General features: G+C 37.7%; 1 protein-coding gene across 1 annotated transcript; it reads left to right on the top strand.

The window, feature by feature from the left end:
* Nucleotides 1-826: 826 nt before the first annotated feature.
* Nucleotides 827-17,591, top strand: LOC110835556 (protein KRI1 homolog). The gene is made up of 11 exons (XM_087349694.1): nucleotides 827-1,190; nucleotides 2,847-3,161; nucleotides 3,504-3,676; nucleotides 5,885-6,045; nucleotides 9,135-9,294; nucleotides 9,391-9,603; nucleotides 11,295-11,430; nucleotides 13,470-13,561; nucleotides 13,901-14,164; nucleotides 14,253-14,413; nucleotides 15,587-17,591. Exons 1-11 carry the CDS (start codon nucleotides 1,088-1,090, stop codon nucleotides 16,089-16,091), a joined length of 2,283 nt encoding a protein of 760 aa, XP_087205820.1. The 5' UTR covers nucleotides 827-1,087; the 3' UTR covers nucleotides 16,092-17,591.
* Nucleotides 17,592-17,604: the final 13 nt, after the last annotated feature.

Below are 17,604 nucleotides of genomic sequence, written 5' to 3'. Positions count from 1 at the left end.
GTGTCTGCTGTACATATGGCTCTTAGAAAATCGCCAACCAGTAAACAATCGCAAGTCAGAGCATGGAGCACCGTATTAACAAGGATTCCTCCTTACAATTTCAGCATGCTTCACAAGATTTATTATAGTGTGTCATGTAGTCCTATCCCTCTTCTAGTCCTAGTTACCCCAGTTTTTTTGTATTTGTTCTTCCACCAGCCACAGCAGACATGGCGTAACAAATCAGAAGACAACCATCATCGGACTCACCGCCGTTAAAACCTCAAACCCTACATCATCAACTTTTTATTAAGTACTTTCACAAGAATTTTTTTCCTTCAAGTAAACATTGTAGGACTTGTGATTCTTTCTGCATTGAATACGAAGATGTCTGTCTTCATGTTGTAGCTTAGTATAGTTGGTAGAAGTTAACCAACGTTTCGAGGTTCTAGCTGCCTCCATCATCAGTGCGATGAGAAGCCGCGGTATTAACCATCCAACCACAAAGGTAATGAAATGCGATGTTTTATAAACCATTAGAGGGGATGTGCTTGCGGAATTGGGATTCTCGTCCTGATTGAAGACCCTGACATGCTAATAGTAGCGTCTATGCTACTTGCAGGAGGTATCCCATCATCATTTTTCTTTCAGTTACTACATCCGCTCTTTGCCTCTGGACGCAACGTCTTGTTCACCTCTTTGGAATCTCTCGGTCCTTGTCGTCGTTTTCTGGCTAAACGAGTGGTCGGTCGGGCTAGGCTAGGATTGTTTCTCGTTCTCTGTGATCTATAGTGCTGCCATTGTCAGAGTATTCTGTACCGGTTATGACGTAGTTATAAGGGTTTTCAAATACAATAACTATGCAAATGGGAAGGAAACTACGAACAAATAAGAAATGTATATCAATATGCTGGACCACGAATTACTACTGTGTTGCAGAACCTTGACGAAGGCTCTAACCCTGAAGATTTGCTTGATTTTGGATATAAACTGTATTACAGGTTATCAACAACCAACACAGTATTATCTGTACCTATCTGTGAGACTATGTGACACGTGGTCGTTGCTTGAACTAGTTTTGTAAGTTGTCTGTGGGTTCTAAGCAGCAATGTTGTTGGGGGATGATTCAGATACTGAGGTGAAAATCGAAATTAATGAAAGTTACGCAGGACGCTATAATTCGTGGAGGCAGAAAGAAGAATTTCAAAAGTGTAAGTGATCAGTAGTTTAGACTTTGAGCGTTGTAATTAAGCTTAGAAAGTTACATAGGCAGTTCATGCGTGGTGTTATCGTGAAGAGGTAACCTATGTAACACGAATTATCTGTAAATTATAAATTTTGATTGCCCTTATATCTATGCCCAAAACTGTAATAATTTATGATGCATTAATGAGCTTTAGCACAATTTGTGTACAGGCTCCCCACCTGTCTGCGACCTCAAATGTTTCATTTTAACGTATACAAAAAATGTTTCAAATAAAATGTAGAGTCGAATGGGGTATACGTTACAGAGTAAAATATTATGAAATCGTTGTTATGATGATGTCAGGGCTACTTTCTGTTTTTCAATGGAGCCCTTTTTCATTTTTTATGTCAGAGTTACAATCAAATTTGAAATGAGTTCACACAACACATTGGATTTTGATGAACCAATTGTGAGATGTCTAGCTATTGCTAAGTGCAGAGTACAACTCCTGTGAAACCAAAATATAGTGTAGTGTTACTTATTATGGTTTTGTAATTATCTCAACTTCATGATTTGTTTTAAAAGCATTTTTGATTACATGAATTAATTCCCTTTTTGCCACTGATGAAGACCTCTTGTGGTCGAAATGTGTTTGGCACTAGCATCATTTATAGTGTTAATAGTTGTTTGTTTGCTCATTCTATATTTGAATAGAATGATTATAGGAAATTAAATATGCAAATTAAGAAATTAAATATGCAAATTAAGAAATTAAATAATCGTTAATACACATAATTTTCTGTAATCTAGTAATTAGTTTTCCATTTTTATGATAATTTTGAATTTTCATACAATAAAAGAAAGCTGCGAGCACCAAAAGGTTGAGAAGTACTGTGATAGAAGTTCATGGTTGGCAATACTGAATAATATTAGGAGGGAAAAGTCAGTGCAATTTTGGTGGTTTCTGGTTCTTAGAAGTGTTGTATGTAGTTAACATGAAGGTTGTAAGAATGACTGATGAAGAGCACGTAAGTTATATAAAATCATGCATACAAAGAAAAACTATTTACACTTTGAAAAGACACTCTTGAACTCTTGAGGTTGAAACACGTTTGGCACTAAGTGTCTTTTCAAAGTGTAAATTGTTTTTGTTTGTATGCATGATTTTATATATCAATACACTGCATGGTATGCAAGGTTTTAAGACATAAGTTAGTAACAAGTGGAATTTTGTGTGTTCTCCAGCATCATGAACAGTGTAGTTTTCTTAACACTTCACTAGACAGAGGTGTAAATTATTTTCACTTTATATTTTATTAATTATATACAATCTTGAAACATTTTTGAGTGTAATGTTATACATTTTAGGTGTATTTCATGTTGTGTGCTCTTTTTTTTCCCCCAGTGAAAATAAAAATTGTTTGACTTTTGTTGGACTGATTGAGGTGAAGATTAAATTTGTGTGAGAATCTTAAATATTTATACTCCCATTACCAAATCTAATAAAGAACTATTGAATGAGACCTGGAATGTCAAGGCATGACCTGCCTATTTTGCATCCATATTATGCGTGTCATGCAAACAGTGAATACAGTTGATCTTTGGTCTCCTTATCACGGATGAGATGGTACACATTTGTAGTGTTGTCTTTTTAACAGTATGATTGATGATCTATTTTCAGTGAAAGATCGATATGGAGAGGCATCAGCAACAGTCCCTTACAAGTCTAGTGATGATTCCAGTTCATCTGAAGAAGATGAGCATGCGGGACATCTTACGCAGCAATTAGAAAAAGATTTCTTTAAAACATTATCATGTTTAAAGAAAAAAGATCCTTCTATATATGATGAGAAGGTTTCATTTTTTGCTAATACCAGTTCGTCAGAACAACGAGGACAAATTGTTGGCGTAAAGAAAAGTGATAAGAAGCAATTGTTCCTCAGAGATTACGAAAGGAAACTTATATTAGAGCATGATGGTCAGCCTGTTGATGATGGTAAGTTGATATTGTTACAGAGAAATTAAATATGATGTGGATTCTGCATTACTTAAAGAACATATTTTGAATATCCTATGTTAAAAAGGGCATGAGGAATGTCGTGTTACTGCAGTGCTGGTGGTCAAAGTCGGAACAATTGAAAAAGGCAGATTTTATGCCTCTGAATTCATGTTAAAACATCAGAATTTCATTTATGAGGAAATTAGATCTGTGATATTTAAGCATACAGTTGATAGCCGTACTCTGCTTTTGTCAGTTGCGTACATTTAATTCCTTAAGCATATATGTCGTTTTTTCACGTTGCACAATTATATGTAGTGAAGAATGTCTTCCCAACAGAGAATGAAGACAGTAAGTGCAGTATAAGATTACGGCCAGAATCACCAACGGTAGTTGAAGAGGAGAATCTCATTAAGGAAAGTCTGAGAGGAGCATTGAGGGATTCTGATGATGAAGGTAATGAAATGTGGGGCGGACTTTTTCAAAAGCGACACAAGACGGAAGCAGAAGTGGTACGTATAGCTCTTGGCAGAGTACGTACACAATTTAATTTATGGTTGGTATGCAACCAACATTTAGTTTCAGACGGAGCAGTGAGCCATAATTAATTTTTGCCTGGTGATCTTCCTCTCAGGGTTCTCAGGGTTGAAATAACAGGATCAGGGGATGGGATTGTCACCCTCGGTGGACTAGTGGTTAGCGTGCTTGCCACTGGACCCAATGTTTGCAGGTTCGAACCCGGCCGAGGTTGATGGATTTTTAAGGGTGATAAAAATCCATAGCACAACTTCCTTCGGAGGGGAAGTAAAGCTGGCGGTCCCATGTCGTAGATTTACGGCATGTAAAAAAACCTTACAAGCATGAACAAGATGTTTGGGCGTCAGTAAGTCGAGATCTGTGCTTTGATTACACAATGTTCATGGTTGAACGGCCTTCATTATTCAGTATAACCTCTTTCCGTAACAACGCGGGCACCCAAAAAAGCCATGGCGCCCGCGGGCACCGCGTTGGGGACCACTGGATAACACCTTTCCAGTCTTGTTTGAACTAATTCCTTCTAGGTCTCCTACAGCCACATTGTAACACATGGTATCTTGGTTATCTCTTCGGAGGACAGCAAAACATTTCTGACATGGCATGGCACAATTAGCACACCCAACAGTGCATACATACACCTCCAGCTGTACTAAAGTGTATATTAGATTTATTTTCAGATATGCTCCTAAATATAATTGATTTAAAAGAAACTGCTAATTTCACACTTCATACAATAGATTTTGGTCTTTGCCAAGTATATTGGGTAGGACAGGAGAAGGACTTGTTTGTTCTTTAAACAACACTAATGAACTGAAAATGAATTCCTGATGTAGTTTTAGAGACAGAAATTGAAGACTGGACTGGATTCATCTGGGCCATGGTAGAGATCATTAGTGGTCTTAAACACAGCTTTAGATCTACAGACATATTAATTATATTATCACAGTATTATAGCTGTTACATAGCAAGAAGCTTGAAATAAAGACTAGTTATTTGCGTAGGATTTGAGGTTTTTGCAACAGTAAGTCTGAAGATGGTTGTCTTCTGGGTTGTAGTGCCATGTAGTCTGGTGGAAGTTAGCAACGTTTCAGAGGTCCCTGCTGCCTCCGTCACGATTTCATGTGAGCAGCTTACTTATCGCCCTGTTGGAGGCAGCAAGGACCTCTGAAACGCTAACTTCTACCAGACTACATGGCGCTACAACGCAGAAGACAGCCATTTTCATAGTATTAATGTTTCAAGCACAGGGACAATCATTCATATGTTTTTTATGACATCTGTTTTGTGATATTTGAGGTTTACATGGCAGTGAGGATGATGCTACTCTTGGTTTTGGCATTTGTTACTTTTGCCTAAGCCATTTTCTACGAGGCGCGTCCACAAAGTAAGTTTCCCACTCGTCCCACAGCTAGCAAACCTTATATTGCGCGAAGCGACTGTGCGTACGTGATAGAGCAATGACGTAGCATGGCGCATGCACTAACGGCACCTCCCGCGTTCTCACAGTAGCATCGTTGCAGCTGTTGAAGATGGAGGTTCTTATTCCAGCTCCCGCCGACTGTGAAGTGCGGTCAGTGATAACGCTAGGCCGCACACGGCTCGACAGACAGCAAGTCTCCTGCAGGAGTTCAGCTGGGAGGTGTTTAATCATTCACCCTACAGCCCGGACCTCGCTCCCAGTGATTTCCATCTTTTCCTACACCTCAAGAAATTCCTGTCCGGTCAGCGTCAGCGTTTTGAGAATGACAGAGAGGCGGAGATGGTTGTCACAAAGTGGTTCCAATCCCAGGCGGCAGACTTCTACGACACAGGTATTCAAAAGTTGGTCCCACGGTATGACCAATGTCTCAATTCCGGTGGCGAATATGTTGAAAAATAGCTGGACACTTGCTGTATCTGTTACAATAAATATTTCCATGAAATTGTGTTTTGTTTCTGTAAACGGCCCCAGGGAAACTTACTTTGTGGACGAGCCTCGTATCATTGTCATCAGAGATTCTTTTTGTTGAGAAACATTAATGTACAGATTGAGTAAGGTGTTTCTATAATGCTGATGGAAAGGATTAAGCATTTTGATTGCTTTTCATGATTGTGCATTTAAGTTTTGGATAGATGTGTATTACCAGATTGTTTTGAGTGCCATTTCATCAATCTGAGATCTGTTCATGTCACCTGTGTTGCAGGAAAGAGAAGAGGAAGATTTCGGGGAATGGTTGAAAGGCCAGAAAGAAGAACTTTCAGATAAGAAAACAGAATCAGAGCTTAAATATTTGCGTGATTATTGGAATGATCCAGAACTTGATTCTGATGAATTATTTCTTAAGGATTACATTCTTAATAAAAGGTAGGTTTAAGCTTGTAGGTATTTAACTGTTCGTAGTATGCAGTTACCCATAACTGAAATACCAGCGGCTGCAGAGAGTTTTAGTTTTAAGTATGTTATTAAAAAATATGTAACTAATGTAATTTGTATGAAAGATGAATGCAATAAGAAAGGTCATAGTATCACATAGTATAATGTCAGATCAGAAAATGACCAAACAAAAGTGATATAAAGATATCCGTCTTCTGGGTTATTGCGCTGTGTAGTCTGGTCGATGTTAACCAACGTTTCAGAGGTCATACTGCCTCCGTCATCAGGGAGATCGCCCTGATGACGGAGGCAGTATGACCTCTGAAACGTTGGTTAACATCGACCAGACTACACAGCGCAACAACCCAGAAGACGGATATCTTCATACTCACCGCTGTGAGAACCTCAAGTCTTACAAAAGTGATATACTTGTTTTGTTTTAAATTTTTTGTATTCACTTTGAAGAAAGAACTCTCTTCTTCACATTATGGTTCTGTATTATAAAATCACGCACTTCTCAGATTTCTGCCTCTGCAGTGATCACTATTATTGTTTATGTGAGAGAATGCAGTTGGTGCTGCATCCACAGTTTCAACTGATTTCGTCCGTGAAGGCCCACATCTTGCCTATATTATCTGGAGATGAAGATGACATGCAGCCTTCAAGGCCAATATTTCTCAGAGGGACATTTCCTTTTTTGTCATCATAGCTGTGATTAGAAGTCTCTCACAAGGAAATTTTACAAGCCTTGCTCATTCATACATAGCTCATAACAGAGGAATTATGTACAGTTTCGTTTCATCTCACCATTGCATCAAGACATTGACTGGAGGTTGATGAAACTGAAGCTCATCTAATATGTGATACCAATTGTGACTGCTGTACAGATGAGGAAGACGATGCTGTATATGACAAGGGCTGTGAAGATGAGGAGGACGAGGAAATTGGGCAACCATAATCGTGACAAATGCCAGAACATCATGACATAAGGGATTTCAGTACTTTTTTTGGTGAAGCCATGAAAATAAAATCCAACGAAGCTCCGTGTGTGAACGAGGATTCCACCTGATTCAGCATTCTATGCTATATTTTCCAGCAATTATTCTTCTGCTGGTGGAAGAGACAAACTAACATCACCAGTGCCTAGACAGATTTGATGACGGACATTTTCCAGTCCCTGACATCACCAATTCCAGGATGTTTTTGTTTCTAGGGATCATTGTTCAAATGGGACATGACATTATAGACAGACTAGGGACTCCTGGTTGACTGTTGAACAGTTTTTCCACACCATGTTAGCAGCACAGTGAAATGTGACCAGTTCTTGCACATTCTTAGTTTTTCTTACACTTCACAGACAGTAATACAGGCATTGACGAGCAAGCTAACGACTATGACCGTGTATGGAAAATTTGGGACTGTTTTTGACACTCTCTGTGATGTGTATGAAAAATATCTTCTGAACATCTAGTTGCGGATGAAGTTGTTCTAAAATTCAAAAGGAGGGTAATTTTAAAGCAGTACATTCCCAAGAAACATGACTGTTTCAGAATCAAAATCTTCAAGCTTTGCAATGCAGGAGGCTATACTTATGACATGAAGGTTTATTTAGGGAAAGACAAAAAACGTTTTGACAAGGACTTGACAGCTATACATGCTTTGGTTAGGGACCTCTGCAAAAGGGTTGATGGGGTTGGCCATAAATTGTACACGGATAATTTCCTTTCTTCCCGAGACTTACTTGATGATCTGACTAGGAAGAAAATTAGTAGCAGCGGGACAGTCACACCTAATCACAATGGCTTGCCACAAGACTCAGACTGAAAGGGGAGACATTTGGGTTAAGGTGAGAGGTGACGTGGCAACATTAGTTTTGAAAGAAATTTACATATCCTGACAAACATGCACAGCCCTCCAGCAGAAGGCAATTTTTATAATGAGCATGGAAATGACATAAAACCAGCAATATTGGAGGACTGCAGTAAACATATGGGCTATGTGGACAAGAGTGAGAGGATGGCAAACAGTATTCCATCAGCTGCCAAAACTGGAAATTTAAGAAAAAAGTTTTCCATTTCTTGGATCTCACAAATCTGAACAGTTTCATCCTGTGGTGCAAGATTATCACACAGTAGACTTACCCTTGTCTGCTGTGAGGTGTCCTCCTCACCCTCAACATCTTGTAGATTGGCCACCTGCTATGTCTGCTAGAGCAGTGGTATTCAACCTTTTTTCATTTGCGTACCCCCCAGATATAATTTCTCTTCAACTTTGTACCCCCAAAGTTGTTGGTGTATAATTCAAGTTATACATAGCGTATAATCTACATCTAAAATAAATTAAATAAATTACATTACTGATTATTCAGTGTTTATCATAAAATAATATTTTTTTTAAATTTCACGCCCGGGGGTACGCGTACCCTAGGTTGAATACCACTGTGCTAGAGTGCCTTGCCTAGAGGAGACCAATTGAAGAGATATGTTTACTAATTGCACAAAGTATGACATCAATTTGTGTATTTTGTGGTGCTTTGAGGAGTAGCACAGCCAAGACAAGACCTAGTTAGGCAGTGAAGGGGTCAAGACTAAACTTACATAAAGGAGATAACAAGAAAAAGGTCTGCACTAGAATTTTAAATTGTTTAAATCTTTATTATTTATGACTTCATGCACCTTTACTAGCAGATTTTAAAAGCAAGTTTTCACGCGGCAGAGCTAATTAAAGGTTGCATTAAATGCACGAAAACATGCAGCAAGGAAGATAGAGGTTAAGAATGACAAATTAAATGGCAGTTCATTTTGTGAGCGTGGAATTATAAAAGGAATAATACGTTGTTGGATGAAAGAAGAAAAGAAATTATATCTGTTTTTTAGATTCTGTACAGGACAACATAAGTCTGTGAACACAGCAGTTTTTGAACTTTGTTAATTGGGTGTTTTATGTATAAGTTCTAGAGTGTATAACTGAATTTGTGTATCTCAAGCAGCTAAGGTTGTCTTTGTTGGTGAAATGTAAGATTTGTTGTATTCAGACAAACTTGTTAAGATATTGTAGTAATTGATATTTATTTTTGTCAGGTTTCTCGTGACCAGTAAAGATGATGGCTATGTACCAACGTATGATGAAATTGTTCATGACTCTGATGAGAACTTTTCTGAAGATGAGAAGACCATCGAGAAACAGGAAGAATTTGAACACAAGTTCAATTTTCGTTATGAAGAACCAGACAAAGAGTTTGTTAGTTCATTTTTATGCCTTTCAGCTACTTTGCACAGGATAACACTGCTTAAGTGTGTGGGAAAATATTATAAGATATAAATTATTTTCTTCTAGATCAAGCGATATCCACGAACAATGGAAAATTCTCTACGTAAACGTGATGATAGACGTAGAAGGAAACGACAGGAAATAAAAGAAAGGAAGGAAGCGGAAGAAGCCCGAAAGCGAGAGGAGTTAAAGAGGCTCAAAGCACTGAAAAGGAAGGAAATAATAGAGAAGATAGAAAAGTTGAAACAAGTCACAGGCAATGATGTAGTCGGTTTTAAGGTATGTCTTTTCAAAAGAAAATTCACTTTACATTCAACAAGTTCAGCCATATTTTAATATTCCACATTGCATTACATGGCTCATTGTTCTTGCACTCTCATTTTTAAACACGTTCATCTGGATCATCTATTCAATTTGCTCTGTCTATATACATGAAACAACTTCAGAATAGATAAACCATTTTTGAAGAAGTTTGATCAAACTAATAATTTTCAGTGGACAGTACAGTACAGTACAAATTACAAAGCTCATAATTATGAGTGTTCTCCATCCTCATTTTAGTACTTCTGTCCGAGATCCAAACATTCTCAGTACAGTGATACCAAATGCCTCTCAGTTTTATTCTTTCTTTAGAGCGAAGAGAAACATTCACGCCCTTACAGAACAGCAGGTAAAATTACAGTACAACGTTCATCACTGTCATCACAAAATTTCATAATTTCTCTGTTGAGTAGTTGAGTGCTTAACCCTCAGACGTGGTTTTACGTGTACACACGCGGGCATTTAAATTAAAGTTCTTGTGGATTTACGTATAAACACGCGAGCCTCAAAGCCTAATTTAAAACGCCCATAAGTATGGAATAAATAACGCCAGCGCGATGAGGTTTGTTCTCGCCTGTTGTGGAAATAAAGCTCTATGTGTATACATGTGGCAACAGTGGGACATTCCAATGACCTGCAAGGGACAGTCTAAAAATAAACGCCTGACCAAGTAGTTTACAAGGGCTCTCTCCCTTCGACTAGTTGTCCTCTGACGGAGCTAGACCAAATACAAGTTTTAAATGAAGTTTTAGAAGATGATAGTATAAGTGAATATAGTTCGGACGATGATAGTGTATTTGACATTGATTACACACAGTTTGTGACACCGGGAACTGTCGTGTTTAGCGATAGTGATTGTGATAATGGTAGACGTGGTCGACAGGACGACATCGTACATGCAGGTGTGGTTTCCAACAAGATTTTGTGGGAAAATATAGACTCATTTCCTGCTTCACGAGAAGCATTTTGTAATGTATGTGGTCCCCAGTTCGACACTGCTGAACTAGATGTCGTGAGTTTATTCGAAAATATTTTCGATATAGCACTTGTGCAGCACATTGCTGATCAAACCAACAGATATGCTCAGCAAGAAATATCAAAAAGTGCCAATCCTCTCACATTTCGCTCTAGGATTAGGAAGAGGCAAGATATTACAGTGGACGAAATTTACGTTCTTTTGGCTCTATTTATGTTGATGGGCATTGTGCAAAAGCCTACACTTAGATCTTACTATTCAAAGAACCGGCTGTTGTACACTCCGTTTTTTCTGAAACTAAACTTCTAATCGACTTGCTTCCACTGCTCACACATCTCATCTTATAAGGTAAGATTATAAAACCATCTTTTAAGAGGATTTCAGTGAAAAATTCATAATTATATCTCATATAGTTCAAAAGTTATGGAAAAAAGAGTATTTTACAGCAAAATTTAAACGCGCATTTAAAAAATACTACCGCAGGAACAGCACGACAGCAGTATATGCGGGGTATTTAAACTACCACGTCGACGGGTTAAGAACAACAGCCAAAATCCTTCGAACATTTACTGTCATAGACACTTATGGTTTTGATCTTTCTGTTTATTTCATACAAATGAGTTTTAGCTATGGTATTACTATTAAATTCACGTGCCTATTCTGTGACACAAAGGATGAAGATCTGGAAGGAGATTTTGACCCAGAAGAACATGATAAACGTATGAGGCAGTTATTTAATCACGAGTTCTACGATGGAGATGAAAATAAAAAGCCAGAGTTTCCAGATTTAGATGAAGAATTAGAAATAGGTAAGTAGAATGTACCAGGAGTGAGTGTAGAACTGAATTAATTCATTTTTAAACTTGTTGTTCCAAATTAAGATTTATTTGGAATCTTAACAATTTGTGACCGTAATAAATACCATATCAAATATATGATAAATCTTAAGGTTTCTTTGGGAACAAGGAACTGTGGAAAATCGTAAATATAAAGTTGTTTTATATTTTAACTACCTGAAGGCATATTGGGGGCCATGGAGATAAAGTTACTCACGTTTTAGACCTCGGAACTAGATGCAGGTGAGCGGTCACATACACATTCTGTATTCAGTGAAAGAGCCCCTGATACTTTATAGGAGGCTGAGTAGGCCCCAGAGCGAGTCTGGTTGGTGTGGTGAAGAGAAAAATCTGTCCCTACCAAGAATCAACCCCATGTAATTCTGCTTTACAGACTGATCTACTGTATGAGCCAGTAAGAATAAGGTAAAATCTGAGATGCTGGTTTTTGTGGGAAACTACAGTTCTGTACTAATGTTATTCTTTTGATGGCCCAGTTTTCGTGAACTGTTGTATAAGCTCAGCAGAATGAGAAACTGTTTTCCTTGTGCTCTGTTAAATAACTTATTCATCATGAAAAATATTTTAGAAGAGAATTTTGTAAATCTGAGAGTTTTTTGTAAACTAGGATACTTTTAGAAAACCTGTGAATATTTATTTGTTTATAGTTTATTTAACGACACTTTTCGGTAGCTTATACTATATAGCGTCTAAGAAGACATGAAGTTTTTATTGAACTTCATGTAAAGTAGCTTCTATATTCGCCTAATGCAAACCAATTAAATTTACATGGCAGTGTTGACTTCCGGGACTAGATTTCTTCAAAATTCGTCCAGGGATCAAACATGCAGACAACCTCCCTCTATTACATATGTTTGTTTTGTGCAAAGAATACATTAATATAGGTAGTTGTTGCTTGGTTGCAGTGGTCTTGAGAAGCAAACATGAAAACTGAAAATAAGGCGTTTTAAACACCATGCCTTGTTAATCGTTGTGTAAGGTGACTCGTCATATAAGTCATTTACAACATCTTAAATGTCAGTCAAGAATTCTGTATTCTGTCATGCTATTACTTTCCTTTGAAGTGCATTTACGAGGTGCGATCGGAAAGTTTCAAGACTGCGCCTATAAAAACCCGTACACTTATCTCAGGTATTAAATTCATCCATCACCCTCGAAGTAGTTCCCCTGGGAGTGAACACAACGATCCCAGCGCTGCTGCCAAGCCTGGAAGCATCCCTGGAAATCTTTCTTTGTCAGCCTGTCAAGCACCATCTGCAATTCTGCCTGAATCTCTTCTATCGTCTCAAATCTCCATCCCTTTAGCTGAATTTTCATCTTTGGGAAGAGGAAGAAGTCACACGGAGCTTAGAAAGGAAGTTGGGGTCGGTTCTTGCAAGATCTTTGAGCTCATGACAAACGAGAAGTCGATTCTGCTTCTGGTCCTCAGACAGGATGTGTCGCATGTGGAGTTCTTCCTTTAGAATCAGCTGACAGGTCCCATAGCCTATCCCAACAATGTCGCACAAGTCGTTGATGGTACGACGTCGATCTTCGTGAATGGCCTGCCGAATCTTCGTAACATTTTCGGGCGTTGTGCTCGAAGATGGTCGTCCAGAACGCTCGTCATCATCGACAGAGGTTCGGCCATTTTTAAAACGTGAATGCCACACAAAAGTTTGTGCACGACCCATTGCGTACTCCCCAAATGCTTGCTTTAGCATTTCATAGGTTTCCGTAGCCGTTTTGGCGAGTCTTTGGCAAAATTTGATGCACACGCCATTCCGAAATCGCAGGAGGGTCGGTGTAATGCACTACCAAAACGCCCGTAACTAAGAAACAAATGCTAATTCGATGATGCCGGCTGGCACACTGATTCACTATGAATGTAGGCCGCACCCCCTAGCGGCAGAAGCTCATACTACATCCGGTTCGCCCTCTGTTGACACAGTCTTGAAACTTTCCGATCGCACCTCGTATAAGGATGTTTATAACTAATTCGAGTGTTTCAGAAAACTGGAATGAATGGAATGGAAGAAGAGATGAAATAGATAGTCACCAGAATGAGTATGAAGAACCACATTGTGAAGATCCTGATTTCAATGTAAGTTAAATAAAACTGTATGACCTGGGTAATTTGTTTTTAAAAGAAAAAGCCTGAATTAATGCTTTTAATAAACTCACTACTGTGGCTGGGAAATTCTGATTAATATGGACATATTATATCTACCACAATCAGAAACATTTGGTCTGGTACAGTGTTACACACCTGTGTGTCACAAATTTTTATAAGAAATTGCATGTTCGCAAGTTATAGTTAAGTTCATTAACCAGCCAAAATATATGACTTGCTGATTAACATGAAAGAACAGTAAATATGAAAAATAAGCTTTTAATTAATATGGATCTCTGTCTGATAAAAGTATTTGTGATTTGTTTCCAGATGGACTGTGACTATGATCCTGCCAACCAATTACAAAATGAACTTATCCAAGCAACTAAGAGAAACAAGAAAGGCAAAAGATGGAGCAAATTTGCACAGGCCATTGCTGTAAAGAAACCAGTATTTGATTCCACCAATCAAACGTTTGACCAGTATTTTGATGAATATTACAAGCTGGATTTTGAAGATATCATTGGTGATTTGCCTTGTCGATTTAAGTACAGAAATGTTATGCCAAACAGTTTTGGTCTCTCACTTGATGAGGTACGAATCGGTGAAGTGAGTGAGCTTTATGGTGATACCTCATTCATGCTCCTATAATTTGTAGGCTGTACTGTGACTTCCATTCCAGATTCTGAAAGCTGATGACAGGGAGCTCAATCAGTGGTGTTCCCTTAAGAAAGCTGTCCAACACCGACCTGAACATGTTGAGAAATATGATGTCCATGCATATGATAGTAAATCAAAAAATGAGAATTTGAAAAGGAAAGTTTTCCACAGTCTTTATTCTGAGTAAGTACTTAATATCATAACATTAAAATTGAAGCCCATAAAAATAATATACTCTTTGATACGTAAAATTAATAATGTTGCCACGATATTTTATTCACTCACAATTTTTTTTTAATATTTACTTTGAAAATTAAGGTATAGTGTGCTTGACACTGGTCTTCCAACTAACTGCCTTCCACCATCACTGAAGCCAATAAATCTGTAATCAGAATTTTATTTATAAAGAGAGGTATTTGAAGCCTCGTGAAATGTTCAGAAATGTCAGTATTACAGCTTGTTACGGGTAATTGACACATTAGAAAGAATGCAACACAGTGGCCCAGCAGCCACAGCCCGCACTGTTTGTCGGAACCTGTATAATGGTAGTTATATTTCATGGGGTGCTAGTGTGTAACATAATGAAGGAAGGCCATGCATCCTGGAAACAGTCATAATTTACTACTAGTATGTGTGATAAAATCTGCCATGGTGGTCTAGCGGTTAGAACGCTGGCCTTGTAATCCTGGGGTCTCGAGTTCAATTCCCGGCGGTGCCCGAATTTATAACTTGTGTTGGGCAAGGCCGTGGTCTAGGCAACACGGAGTTTTCCTCCGTGGCATCCCAACAATTACTCCATTCACACACAGAAGAAGGCAATGGCAAACCACTTCTGGATCATCTGCCAAGAACGTATATGAACAGGTCCCAGTCCGAGAAAAGGATGGAAGGATCCTGTTCATATGGACCTGTCGTCAGACAGAACACTAAATAATAATAATAATAATGTGTGATAAGTACCAAGATAAGGATCAGAGGCTTTAAAATGAGTGACTTAATGAACCACATGGAGTAGAATCCTCCTAAAAGCTGACATTGGTCCTCTTCCTGAGTCAGTTGAATACAGTTCACAACATAACCATTTTAATATTATCCTTCCATGTATGCCTGAGTCTCCCAAATGATTTTAACTTCCTCATTATGCAGTTTTCTGTAGCCTCCCATTACTTCCTTTTAAGTCAGAATATTCTCAGCGCCCTGCTCTAGCCTTAGAAAATTAAATTGATTTGAGGTGTGGCTCAACAGGTGCCTGCAGTCATTCTTTATATCATCTAAAATTCGTAACTCATTTAAACAATTTTAGCTGTAATTCAGCTACCTTATACTTAGACATGATTTACATTACTTATATTACAGAGAACCTTCAAGGCAACAAACTGAAAATGAAGAAACAAAGAGGAAGCAGAAGAGGAAACGCAGAAAGCATACAAATTGTGGTGTTGAATTACATGATGGCATTAAGAAGAAGAGAGTAATGGATGATCACATCGTGCAATCAAATGGAACAGACAAAACAGAAAGTGGTGAAGTTGCCAGTGGAAATAGATTGATCTCATCTCTTAAAAATGGTAATGTAGAAACTGACCAGTCTTTAAATTCGCAAAAGGCAAGGAAGAAAAATACCAAATCTGAAAAAATAAATAAATTCAGTTGTAAAGCACCTGCAGAGATCCAATTAGTTCCACTGGTGTGTAAGAAACCTAATCATAAGGAAATTTCTGGAAAGAAATTCCACAAGGTTTATAGACAGAGTGATGAATCTGCAAAGCAGGACAATCCTGCCATTTCAGATGCACGTCTGAGAGCATATGGAATAAATCCAAAAAGGTTTAAAAACAAATTGAAATATGGAAAGAAATGAGCAAAGTTCTGCAGTGTCAGACTTAAGAGTGAATTTTTAAAATTTTAAAGACAGTGATTATATATTTTGTGTGCATACAATATGTTAATATAATGTTAACTATGTTAAGAAACTTAGTAAGGTAAAGTGTATGAAAAGTGAGGTAGATCAAGTTAAGATTGAGAAAGTATAAAATAAATTATAGTATGGAAACAAACAAGCTCAGGAAAAAAAATTCTCTGGCAATATGTTTCAAAATAATGTATCATATTCAGGCCAAACACTCTTTTAAATGATATGCTGACATTTCCATTTTAATCTTAAGCCAAATGGAACTGTCTGTATACAGACAAAAAATATATAATTTTAATGCATCTAGGATTTTCACTCTTATTCTGTGGCTTCATGGTCCTTTTAGTTTAACCTTAGCCTTCCTCTTGACAGCCATCCACTAAACCTATCTTGAGCTTTTATTCTCCATTGTCTTATACCAAGGGCTTTTATATCATCTTCAACATCATCCAGCCATCTTCATTTCTGTCTTCCAATATCACGTCTACCTCCAGGTTTTGAGAAGAACACCTTTTTTTAGCCATGCAGGCTCCATCTATTCTGATGTGTCCCAGCCATACCAGTCTTTGCTGTTCCAAGTTAGTCCTCATTTTCCACACCCCTTGTTCGCATTTTGGTCCATATATTTTCTGTAAGATCTTTCTTTCCCATGTCATCAGGCTAGATGCCATTTTCCCAGTTACTGTCCAGTGCTCACTGCCATATAAATACTACTGGTCTTATAATAGTTTTATATATTCTTATTTTTGTATTCTGAGATATATATCTGGTATCAAATATATTACTAGTGGATCGGTAGCATCTATTACCAGCTACTATTTTTTATTTTATGTCAGCTTACACCTTGTTTAGAAATGTAATTACAGCTCCCTATATATTTAATATTATCAACCTCTTCAAAGCTCTGTCCATTTTATTTTAATTTCCAGTCCTATAACTGAAGCTGCAGTCTGCATTTGCATTTGGATTTCATTTAGGGTTCCCATAGATCGGCCATTCACTACGATGTCATCCACATATGCCATAAAAATCATGCCTCCCGGATTAATTTTTATATTCAAAAGGAAGTAGAGACCTATAACTGCACTCTCCAGAAATCAGTGGAATGTGCTTTCAGTATAATTGCAGCCAAATGGAGTTCACTCAAATATACTTAAATTGAACCAGATAAAGCTGATTTAACTGAAAAGTGCATATGCTTGTTAAATAATTGAGAAAGAAGGTATTTATAATCTAAATATCACATCCACACTGCAATCAAATAATTGTCAGCACAACAGGCTTGTAACATAAGAGACATTTAAAGAATATTATAATAGTAATGAAGGGGCAATTATTCAGCAGTTTGATGTTTGCTAATAATCTGTGCTAAATCTATTTCAGTATACATAAATGTAGAATTTGTACTGATGTAGCAAGGAACAAGTAATAAACAAATAGTAACATTTACTTGAAACATTCA

The sequence above is a fragment of the Zootermopsis nevadensis genome, unplaced genomic scaffold (assembly GCF_977971745.1).
Source record: "Zootermopsis nevadensis isolate Lab colony 2312 unplaced genomic scaffold, Znev_1.0 Znev_ptg000016l, whole genome shotgun sequence".
Lineage (NCBI taxonomy): Eukaryota > Metazoa > Arthropoda > Insecta > Blattodea > Termopsidae > Zootermopsis > Zootermopsis nevadensis.
The sequence above is the reverse complement of the archived record's forward strand: the minus strand, read 5'-3'. Positions and strand labels throughout refer to the sequence as shown.

Excerpts from the sequence above, each read along its gene's own strand:
- LOC110835556 (XM_087349694.1), top strand. The coding sequence starts at position 1,088 with ATGTTGTTGGGGGATGATTCAGATACTGAGGTGAAAATCGAAATTAAT. Across the intron at positions 3,162-3,503 it reads TGGTCAGCCTGTTGATGATG|AGAATGAAGACAGTAAGTGC; the intron begins GTAAGTTGATAT and ends TCTTCCCAACAG. Across the intron at positions 14,165-14,252 it reads TTGGTCTCTCACTTGATGAG|ATTCTGAAAGCTGATGACAG; the intron begins GTACGAATCGGT and ends CTTCCATTCCAG.